The sequence below is a fragment of the Frankliniella occidentalis genome, unplaced genomic scaffold, assembly GCF_000697945.3.
Source record: "Frankliniella occidentalis isolate FOCC.00 unplaced genomic scaffold, Focc_3.1 Scaffold773, whole genome shotgun sequence".
In the NCBI taxonomy this organism is placed as follows: domain Eukaryota; kingdom Metazoa; phylum Arthropoda; class Insecta; order Thysanoptera; family Thripidae; genus Frankliniella; species Frankliniella occidentalis.
Genome location: NW_026267882.1, coordinates 13,619 through 24,824, shown reverse-complemented (window position 1 = coordinate 24,824; position 11,206 = coordinate 13,619). Strand labels below are relative to the sequence as shown.

Below are 11,206 nucleotides of genomic sequence, written 5' to 3'. Positions count from 1 at the left end.
CTTAAAGTGTAGGCGAGGAGGCAATAACTCTGGGATTCATGTGTACCGGGTGATTCAGAGCACGCGCCGCCGTGTTGCGGGTTTGCCTATCCTCGGCGGGCGCACGGATGAGAGGTGAGAGGTGAGGGGTCCCCTCCTCACCTCTCACCCGTGCGCCCGCCGAGTCGAGGATAGGCAAACCCGCAACACGGCGGCGCGTGCTCTGAATCACCCGGTACACACACACTTCGGCCCGGGAACCAGCGGGAATCAATGAGAATCACGACGGAAATCATGGAATTATGTGCACACTTAAATTTATAGTTATTGCCCCCACGAGTCCACGAGTGTAGGACTGGACGTATCCTACGGTTGAAAGTGTAGGACACCTCTTGTACTACACTTATAGCTGAGGTACAATGGTGCCCTACACTTTTAACTTGGAACACGTCTGTCCTACACTTTAAACTGCAGTACACATTGGTCCTACACTTATAAGTGCAGTGAAACCAAAAGAGTTTGAAAAAACATCGTTTTGGGAACTATTTTGATAACAAGACGAAAATTCAAAAAAACAGTTTTTTACTGTTTTTTACTCGGTTTTTTACCGGTTTTTTACTTTCACTTAAAAAAAACGGTTTTTTTGGATCTCTATGCTAGACGAAAATGGTGGGCCGTAGGCTCTTCTTTGTGTACACTTCTCCTCTACTCGATTCGGGTGTCAGCGCCGCAAGCCAGGGTAGATGTATGCGAGGCACGTCGCAGCGTAACACTATTTCGTAAGATACCGCGAAGCCTGTTACGCGAGAGGTGGTCTGCCGTACATCTTTCTTGTTATTAAAATTTTGTGACTGTGAGGATCGTAGGCAGTGTAGTAGAACTCAAGGGCGCTCCACAAATAGTACAAATTTATAAATAGGGCAATCTAATAGCTGTTACTTTGAAAAGTGGATGTGTTATAAACTGCACAGGCTGAGATGGACCCAATAGGGTATTCCGCTACAACACAATCGGAACCTAAAGAAGAAAAGCATGACTGCCCGATCTGTTTCCTCCCGAACGCTGATTGGTCAACGATGGCGTGTGTGAAGCTGTCAGCCAATGAGCGCGAAGGGGGGAACAGACCGAGTAGTCATGCTTTTCTTCTTTAGGTTCCGGTTGGCTTGCAGCGGATTACCCTCTAGCCGTTCGGACATTCCGCTTTCGCGGCTTCGCTTACCCGAACCGGAAGAGCCCTATAAGGAAATGCCGGTCCGATCTGCTCGCGGACAATAGGGTATCCCTCTAGAGCGCGGAGCGGAACCAAGGAGAACAAAAGCGGATACAGAGAGCGGTGGTAGGGGCGGGCGCGTGGATGAGCGGCGAGCGGGCGGGGAGGCTCCCCTGCCACCCCCCACGCGCCCGCCCCCACTACCGCTCTCTGTATCCGATTTTGTTCTTCTTAGTTCCGCTCCGCGCTCTAGAGGGATACCCTATTGGTTGGCTTTTCTTCTTTAAGTACCGTTTCCTGAAACCTTTAGGGTCGGAAGACATGTCGAGCTCGAAGATAAGCATTTTATCTCAAAAATTGACCCCTTTAAACATTAAGAAGGAACAGGTCTCAAAAAATATTTCGTGGAGAACATTTTTAATGGCGTTCAGCCCGGTAACTTGTCACAGGATAACCCCCTGTCCTCAACTTTGTCCGGTTTGGCTCTTTCTCTCACCCTTTAGACGCAAGCAGGAGGTGTTTTTGACGAAATTAAAGGTTAAGTCTCTTGCATGCAAAGTCGTAGAAAAGGGTTGCTTGCAAATCGAAAATTGGTTGAGTTACTACCTCTGCAAAGCCACTCATTCGAAGTAAGATTATCAACTTGTCTTTGCTATCATGTTTGTTTCTTTTCGACAGGATGGGCACAAGGGCCGAAGTGGTGGACAAACTGCGACAAGGAATTGCACCAGAGAAAAGCAAGCTTTATGAAATTTTATTGAGAGCCCTACGAGACCAAGACGGGCAGACCGTGATCGAGATAAGTGACCAATTCACAAAGCTTCAAGACAAAGGGGAGGGGAGACTGTTTGAAGACCGTCTTGCGCAGGCATGGAGTACGGTAAAGGCGATGCTCGTGCCACTCGACAGCGACTTTGTAGCTAGCGTCCGGTCGACCCAGGTGCAAACACGATATTGCCTCTCAAATCTCAATCCTCCGGACTCTGCCCCAGAAACCGACGTTCTGCAAGTGAGTGTTATCTCTCGACTGGATTATTTCGTTGCCAAAGTTTCACAGACATTTAAGTATGTAAGTCCCCGGTGGGGCTCGTAGTTTTCCGGAATAATAAAATAGACAGAAAAATTATTTTCAAAAGTTTAAAGTTATGGGACAATATGGTTGTTGGCTGAGCGATTAGCGAAGCCCATTACTCCACTGACCGAAAAAGTTTCATTATGTTTGTTCGTTTGTTTGTCTGTTTGTCTGTATGCACGATAACTCGAGAAGGAATTGAGATAGCGATCTGGGAATTTAAGGGTCGTTTTGTATCACAAAAAGACAGATCGAGTACGAAGATGAGCGTTCTAGCTCAAAAGTTGGCCTTTAAAAAAATTGAAAACCACAGGTCTCTAAATGTATTTTTAATCGAATATTTTTCTATAGGTTTCTAAGGGGCAACTCGTAAAAGTAGAGCCTTTGGACGGACATGTTGTCCGTTTTGCTCTATCTTGTACCGTTTGGGTGCTAGAGATCATTTCTTAACGAAAATATTGTGAAAATGACCGAATGGTCTCCTTACCTTATTTTCGTCAAGGAATGATCTCTAGCGCCCAAAGGGTACAAGATACAGCAAAACGGACGAAATTTTCGCCCGAAGAGATCTGCTTTGACGAGTTAACCCTTAGACACCCATTAAAAAATATTCGATATAAATTCATTTTGCGACCTGTGGTTTTTGATTTTTTTAAAAGTCAATTTTTAGCTAGAGCGCTCATCTTCGAGCTCGATCTGTCTTTTAGTTATACAAAACGACCCTGAAATTCTCAGATCGCTATCTCATTAAACCATTTCGGTAAAGCAGAAATGCAAAAGAATGCAAGGGACAAGAAAGCGGAAGTCACTGTGTTAAAGCGTAGCGATTTCCGTTTTCTTCTTCCCCGCATTCTTCTGCATTTCAGCATTACCGGAATGCTACTGCTTTATTCCTTCTCGAGTTATCGTGCATACAGGCAGACAAACAGACAGACCGACAGAATGAAGCTTTTTCGGTCAGTGGAGTGATGGGCTTCGCTAATCGCCCAGCCAATGAATATCTTTATCGAATATCAGAGGTTTCATTTCCCTAATTTTAGACTAATAAGTCCCCCTGAAATGCTGTTGGCATGGCAAATTTGGAGGCCGAAGCCGAAAGGCCCTATTTCCGTATACACTCCTGTTCACTTGTCTCGGGTGTCAGCGCCGCAGGCCTACCTATATGTGCGCCAGGCGCGTCGCAGAGTAACAGTCTTTCGTGAGCGCGAAGCCTGTTACGCGAGACGTGGTCTGGCGTACATAAAGCCAGTAAAGTGTGTAGCACCAGTCTTTGGGTGAGATATGGGCGATAGGAAAATACTTAAATACTCAGCTGAAAATGCTGCATTGGTGTTTTGAACATAGTACTCGAAAGTAATAATAAAGGTGGTAAATTTAGTTTCTAGTTGTCGGAATTACATTGTTGAGCATAAAAACAAAACGAATTCCGACACTAGCTGAAGAGAACGGTCGAATATTGCAGTTAATAGGGTATTCCGCTGCAAGCCAACCGGAACCTAAAGAAGACGAGCATGACTGCTTGATCTGCTTCCCTCTGCGCGCTCATTGGCTGACCGGCATGACAAGGTCATCGTTGACCAATCAGCGTCCAGGAGGAAACAGATCGGGCAGTCATACTTTTCTTCTTCAGGTTCCGGTTGGATTGCAGCGGAATACCGTATTGTTATGGCCTAGACACCTTTTTATGGCGCGAAACATCCGAAAGAAATCTTATTCTTCGTTCCTTCCTAATTGCAAAGGAGACCTTTCACGCACGTGTTCCACTGAAAACGTCAGGTTAGGCTAATTCAATTTTTTCAGCCCCAAAGATTTTCTTTTATTGAAAGAAGCAGACTCTTTGTAGACAGCAAAGATTTACCTGGCAAAAAGGTGGTTTTAACTGAATCCGCTAAAACGGGCCAAAGGCCCATTTATCCAATGACATCTCATACCGCAAAATGAAAAATTCCCCCGTCCCCGTCCCAACGGCGCCGGCAGGACGACTAGGCCCGCTTCCTTCTGAACCGAGTTGGCAGTGGAGCGATGTGGAGCGGGCAACTTGGTTTGGCGTTTGGCAGAAGAGTGGGCGTGTACGCCGATGTAGACATCGTTTTGGTGTAGGCTCCTTTTATTCCTCAACGCCTAATAGAGGTTTAAACTTAAAACGGCTCGTTCATCCTAACCTCCAGCCCTGAAAGGTTTTTCATTTTCATACTTTATCAAGTGTGCACAAAACAGACTAAAAACTGCCAAATTTGTCTAAGAGGCTTTTATCTTCTCGCCGAATTAACTTTGTGGCAGTCGCTGTTAGAAAAAATTCTGTGATTTCACGGAGGAAGTCGTAAAAAATATAGCCAAAGTCGTTCTTGGGATTTACCAAAGGACTACGTAGATTTCACGTGACGACCTTAGCTTTGAAACACATACACGACTAAAAACTTGCTGCCTTTAACAGCTGTTTTACGGCATGAAAATTAAGAACGGAGATCTCTGGGAATTTCTAGTAGTGGCTTATAGTGAATCTTCGGGAAATCCTAAGAAGTTTTTAACAGTATTCAACGTCAGGCCAGTTGTATGACATTTCTATTTTGACTGTAGAACTGGGAAGACCTGATGCGCCAGCTCGACCTTGTACTGGACTACGCGCAGAGACTAGAAGAAAAACTGACAAGAGAAGAGGTCGACGACGAGTGCGTCACCCTGGCCGTGCTAACGGCTCTGGCCGTGCGCGCGGTCAAGACAGACTTGCTGAGGACGTCCAAGGAGGTGCCATGGGAGTTTTGGGAGTACTATCTGGTGTCCTTCGTGAAAACCCAAACTATGTATGGCTCCTGGGCATTCGTAGTGTTCAGCGCAGAGAGTACACTGAGCCACTTGAACACCTTCAGATGGAACGTCAACGAGTTGGCTTCGAGCTTGCGAAGTTACAGCGGAGACAAGGCAGCAAAGTTCAAAGAGCTGAGCGCCGAACCAGCGATAGACTTCAGGACCCATGCCAACGAGATCCTACAATCAAGTGGGAAACTCAGCAGTCTGTATCGGGACTGCCAGGTGCTGCGTGACGTCCAATCACTGTCATACATTTGGGGGGCGCTCACCGTCGCCGCTGCCTCCCTGAAACTGTCCGACTCAGAGTGGAAGGAATGGGGTTTGATGTCGCTTTGCAGCGAGCTCTCACAGGTAAACCAATATTTTTAGGATACTTTACCAGATGTACTAACCCAAAAGAACTCTTAATTGTTTAAAATGAGAGTGAAGTGTCCCATAACAATTGTTAGGACATGTCACGTTTAAACGTGCCTGTTAACATAGACAATTTTTTGTTGCAGGTGCAAACAATTTGCTAAGAGAACCAAAATTATGCATCATACCTTACACATCACTACGGGGAAAGATACTATTTGTTACTGTTAAACAATCCTTTAGTAATGAAAACAATCGCGTTCGATGCCCTAGTGACGTGCTAGTTGTACCAGTAGAATTTTGAACCACTTGGTAAATTGTTGCTTTAGGAATTAAAAATTGTCTGTTATATCTCTTTTCACTAAAATCTTAGTCGGGGAGATAAATTACCTTGTTTCTTGTCCAAATTCCAATACATTTTAAACATTGGTCATTATCCTTTCATGAATATGACCAATAAAGAAGAATAAATTTGGAAAGGTGGACAATCAGTGCCTTGGCAGGAATGGAAAATTGAAAGCTACATGGTAAATTGAATGTTTCAGGCAGACAGGCGTATGCAGTACTCCTGGGGATCGGCAAACCTCTCCGTCCGCCACGCGGAAGCCATCCAACTGTTTGCAGCATATCTCGACGAGAAGGAGGATACCTCGGCTGGTCTGAGGTCAAAAGAAGTTAGGGAAATACTTCGAAACAAGTTGCTGATGCTGAGGGCGGTGGTTTTGGAGCTGTGGGCCATGGCGGAGGCCGATCTAGTGGAAAGATACTGGAAACCTGAAAGCAAACAACCGACCGACCTGGCAAGGGCGTTGGCCGTCTATGAATTAAGACCAAAGCTGCAAGTGCACCCCATGTGCGAGTTCTACATGCGCAGCTTGTTGGTCAAACCTTTGCCAGACTACAACGCAGTAGTGGTGGGCGAAATACAAACCTACCTTACAAACATCGACGCACTTACTCGCGCTCGTCTGATAGCCTTTGGGAGTCCTACCAGCAAGGCGATGGGCGCCGTGCTGCGGGATTTTTGCGGCGACCTACTTTCGAGCACGCTGCTGAAGACCTCCAACTCTCCGCTCTCCAGCGTCTGCGCGGCCGAGCTGGAGCAGGCCGGGCTGGACGGCACGCCGCCCTCGCAGGACATGGTGGACCGCAGCGTTGCTGCCCTGCGTGCCATGGCGCCAGCGCAGGACGCGGGGAGAGACGCCGCCGTTCGTGGCCTGCTGCTGGTCCTGGCGACGCATTGGCACGAGCACGACACGGCCTCGCCTACGCTCGACCTCTTCTCGCCCATCCTCTTCGGCAAGCAGCTGCAGAGCTACCTGAGCCGTGGCGGTGACGAGCTGCTGGAGGCATGTTTCTCGCCGGGCAAGGAGCTCGATGCGCTACACGCCGTGCTCCGCGAGGAGGGCCTCGTCAACCTGCGACGTGGCGCCCAGCCGCGCGCACGCAGTCTCCAGGAGGCAAGGGCGGAGGCCGAGCGCGTTCTGGGCCTGATGCGCGTCAAGGACGAGGCGTTCCGCTGCGCGCATTCAGGCGACCTGAGCCAGCTGCGCGCCGCCGTGGAGGCCGGGGCTGACGCCCTCAGCAGAGATTGCCGGGGACGCACGCTACTGCACGCCGCGGCCGACGCCGGCCGGGTCGAGGTCGTGGACTGGCTGCTGAGCCCGGGCGGCGTGGACCCTTGCTCCGCAGACTGGATGGGAGGGACGGCCCTGTGCGTGGCGGGCAGTGCCAGCGTCGCGGAGAAGCTGTCGCGGTTTCACAGTACGTGCAGCAGTTGAAGCGAGTCGCTCGCACACCGGAAACGCAATTGTGTGAATATTTATGCGTACACTTAGAGGGGTGAACGTTTGACTTTATTAGGAAAAATTCACACGTTTACCCCCCTAAGTGCACGAATGGATAGTCAGCGGACAAAATTTGAAGCCAGCTTGTTTCATTCATTTAGTACTGAATTTTTGGTGCAATACATTTTTATACCGATGTTGCTGAGCACCCAATATGAAAGGTTTTGTTGCAGTTTGATGCCAACCACAAAAAACATTTTAAATTATTCGCTTTAGGAGAGGGAACTCCATGGACATTTCATTGAAGCTGATACTGGGTGTTCAAATTTGCAGTCCACAATTCATTTTCCGCAGTTGATGCACCGCCCTTACGATGTTACAAATACATTAACACATTACTAATGAGCCGTTTTCTGTGTCCCGCCAGTCTTTAAGATGCGAATCAAAAGTATAAAAATATGTAGAATTAAGAACAGTCTCATACTGATATTTGATAGAACAAGGCGCGCCCGTCCGGCCGAGTGCCTCACCGGTACGGAGCCTCGCAGGAGCCGGCACTCGGCCCCCTCTCTGGGCAGGACCACGCCACGCCGAGCAGAAGGCATTTTTGACGAAGCGTGGAAACTGTGATCTAAGCAACGGTAGTGAAAGAAAGCTTGATATTTTGAATCAGACGTAGTCTTTGATCCATGAGCAATGTTTTAAAAACCCCAGCCGGCCCGACCAATGTCAGGACCAGCCGTAATAACGTAAGTTATTCTGTCGTGTTCAAAGTCCGTCTGAAGGTTAGCGGCGACGTATATTTATTTAATTTTCCGGAAAACCAGACTCGAGCGCCAATAAATTGAGCGTGTTCCGGATTATACTCAAAAAGCCCTTTCCAATGGTATAGAAGAGTGATTCATCGGCTCTGAGTCACTGTTCTATACTATTACCGGAAAATGATAACAGTTCAAAACTGTTGTTAATGGTATTTCCAGACTCTCTGATTTTGGGGGCACTTCGGCCGTCTTCATCCTTGAACATCGCGTTTCGTCTGTCTTGTTTACATTCCAGAAAGGATACAACCTGATCTGCTCTTTACAGAAGCCGGCAAATCCTGCTCCCCCCTGGACGCCGCCGTGCTGGCCGGGCGCGCCGACGTGCTGGGCGTGCTGCTTGACCAGCTTCACGACGCCGACCTCTTCAGCGCCAAGAGCGAGGCGGGCAGGTCCCTGCTCCGGCATGCGGCCTTGTGGGGCCACGCCGGTGCCCTGAAGCTCCTCCTGGACCGCGGCGTCGGAGGCGCGGACGCGTCGAGCGCACCTACTCCCCGAGGCGCGCAGCCGCTTATCCAGGCCGCTGCTTGCTCGGGCAGTGCCCCTACCGTGGAGTTGCTGCTGTCCGGGGCTGGCACCGCGGACTGCTGGGTCGCGCTGCAGCTGGCGGCGCGCGGGGGAAGGCCAAACGCGTTCCGTGCGCTGCTAGACGAGCTCAGGCGGCGGCGCCCCAAGGATTGGGACGCTCAGATGCGCCAGGCGGTGGAGCCGGCGGTGCGCGGCGGAGACGAGGACATCCTGAGCGCGGTGCTGGACGAGTGGCCGCGGGGCGCCTCCATGGACATGGATGGCGGGGACGGCGCCAAGGTCCTGCACCTAGCGGCGTCCCTGGGCCGCCCACAAGTCGTGCGCTGCCTCCTGCAGAGGGGAGCGGACCCGCAACACCGCGACGGGAACAAGAACTCGGCCCTGTACGTGGCGGCCGGCTTTGGGCACCACGAGGTGGTCGCTGCCCTTCTGGAGCGCATCCCCAGCGGCCACTCGCTGCGCACGGGCGCAAGCGAGGCTCTGCCGCCGCTGTGCTGCGCCGCCAAGGGCGGCCACTTGGCCGTCGTGGAGCTGCTTGTCCGGGAGGGTGCAGATGTCAATGTCAGCGATGCCTCCGATTCGGATAAGACGCCGCTGTACTACGCCGCGCTGAAGGGCCACGCCAGCCTCGCGGCGTGGCTGCTGGAGCACGGTGCCTCCTGTTACAGTGCGGCCATGAAGCACACCCCTCTGCACGCTGCAGCCATGAACGGCAACCTGGCCGTGGTCAAGGTCCTTGTTCCCAACAACGCCGTTGTTCCAGATTACCAGCTCCGCCTGCTGCAGCACAAGGACGAGTTCGGCATCACAGCCCTGCACGCGGCCGTGATGTCTGGGGCGGTGGCCGTCGTGGAGTGGATCCTGATGCGCGAGAAGGAGCAGCTGCAGCGCCTCGACAAGAAGCCGGGTCAGGCCGCCAGCGTGTACCAGCGGGACGATGTCGGTAGGACGGCCCTATTCTGGTGCGCGGAGGCCTCAGGCTCTGCGGAAGTCACGCGGGTCCTGCTGGAGAATATGAAGGACACGGCGTTCATGGAGGTAGCCCAGGTTGGCGAGCTGGAGTTGCGCGCTATGGCGGTGGAGCCTCTGCTAACGGGCGGTGGCGCCGATGGCGAGAGCGCCGGCGTGGTGCGGGAGCTGTGCCGCTGGATCCCGGATATGGGCAGCGCTGCCCAGGAGGGCGCGTCACGTGGCGCTTGGTTGAAGTCGCTGGCGTCCACTGACAAAGACTTCGGGCTGGCTCTGGTCACTACAATCTGCAGCTGGCTCGTCGCCATGAACGAGGCGCGCCTGCTCTTCTCCAGCGCAAATGTCCCCGTGCTGGTGCGTGGGCTGACGCGCACCCTCGCGGCCGCCCTGGACAACGGCGAGCGGGGCGTGGTGACCAAGGCGGTACTGGCAAGGATGGTGCAGCAGGGGAGCAGGTTGGCGGCCAAACAGGACGTCGAGTTGTGCAGCCACGCGGAGGCCATGCGGCGAGGCGTGCTGCAGGGTGCGAGCGGGGACAGTGCGGCGCGGCTGCTGTGCGCATGGATGCACGACGTGGTGGGCGGGAAACCTGCTGCGGTCCGCTGCATGGTGCAGGAGGCCCTGTCATTAGCCAGGGATCTTCTCTACGCTGACGGTGTCTGCCTTTGCACTAAGTGGCTGCTGTTTACTGCCCAGCCGGCCGACAGACTCGCCGTTCGCACCATGGCTGTGGAGGCGCTGCCCCTCGCCATCTTTATGGATGGTGACGGGGTCAGGGAGGTGCAGGAGCTTTGCGCCCAGATTCCCAAGCTGAGATCGGAACAAAACCTGAGGTCGCGAGCTGAAAATCTTGCCGCACTCTCCTCCACAGACAAGAAGTACGGTGAGGTGGTGGTTGGAAAGTTGTGTTCTGTGATTTGCTGCCAAGAGGGACCCGTGCCGGACCAAAAAGACATTGGGCAGTGGATGTGCACGTTAACCATCATGCTTGCAATCGCCCTCGATGATGGCTGTGTGGGCCCTAGCTCGGCAGCGCTGCTCTCCATGCTCGCGCGCATGGAAAACGACGAGGTGGTGCTGCGTGGTGACATGGCCAACGTGGCTGGAGCGTTGGAGGGCGCAGACAGCAGCAATGTCGTGCAAGTCCTGTGCGCGTGGATCTCGGATCTAGCCACAAGGGACCTACAAAGTGTACGCGCTGTGGCGAAAGAAGTTCTGTCCGTGGCGGGGGCGCTTGGCGATAATGAGGCTGTGGAAGTCCTGGGAAGCTTTGTCGCTGAGCAGCATGCCTCGTGTTGTCTGCTGAGACTCTTCTGCCGGTTCAGCCAACCCAAGAAGTAATCCCGAGGGGTAGCTCACTTCGAAAAATCGGTGTACACTCAGGAAAAAGTCGCAAAAAAGTAAAAAAATCAAAAAAGTCAATAAAAGTCAAAAAACCACGAAAAGTCACGAAAATCAGTGAAAATCAACAGAAAGTCAGTGAAAATCAACATAAAATCAGAGAAAATCAGTAAAAAAAATTCAAAATCTACGGAAAAGTCGCCTAAACTCCAAAAAAGTTGCAGAAAAGATTAGTTCTTTCCCTAATCGACCCAATATCTGGCAACCGATTTTGGTTTTTGTCTCGTAAATTGAAGGTGTTCATGAACAGGGATGGGAAAAATTTAACTAAACTAGTTTC

The 11,206-nt window shown here is 51.5% G+C and overlaps 1 protein-coding gene across 1 annotated transcript in view; it reads left to right on the top strand.

Moving 5' to 3' along the window:
• LOC113211592 (uncharacterized) overlaps nucleotides 1–11,004 on the top strand; it is a 15,103-nt gene extending 4,099 nt beyond the window's left edge. The window contains exons 2-5 of the mRNA XM_026430003.2: nucleotides 1,868–2,198; nucleotides 4,839–5,420; nucleotides 5,969–7,187; nucleotides 8,297–11,004. Coding sequence (XP_026285788.1) covers nucleotides 1,869–2,198; nucleotides 4,839–5,420; nucleotides 5,969–7,187; nucleotides 8,297–10,866 — 4,701 coding nt within the window. The 5' untranslated portion in view covers nucleotide 1,868 and the 3' untranslated portion in view covers nucleotides 10,867–11,004. The remainder of the gene's footprint in view (nucleotides 1–1,867; nucleotides 2,199–4,838; nucleotides 5,421–5,968; nucleotides 7,188–8,296) is intronic.
• The last annotated feature ends 202 nt before the right edge of the window (nucleotides 11,005–11,206 follow it).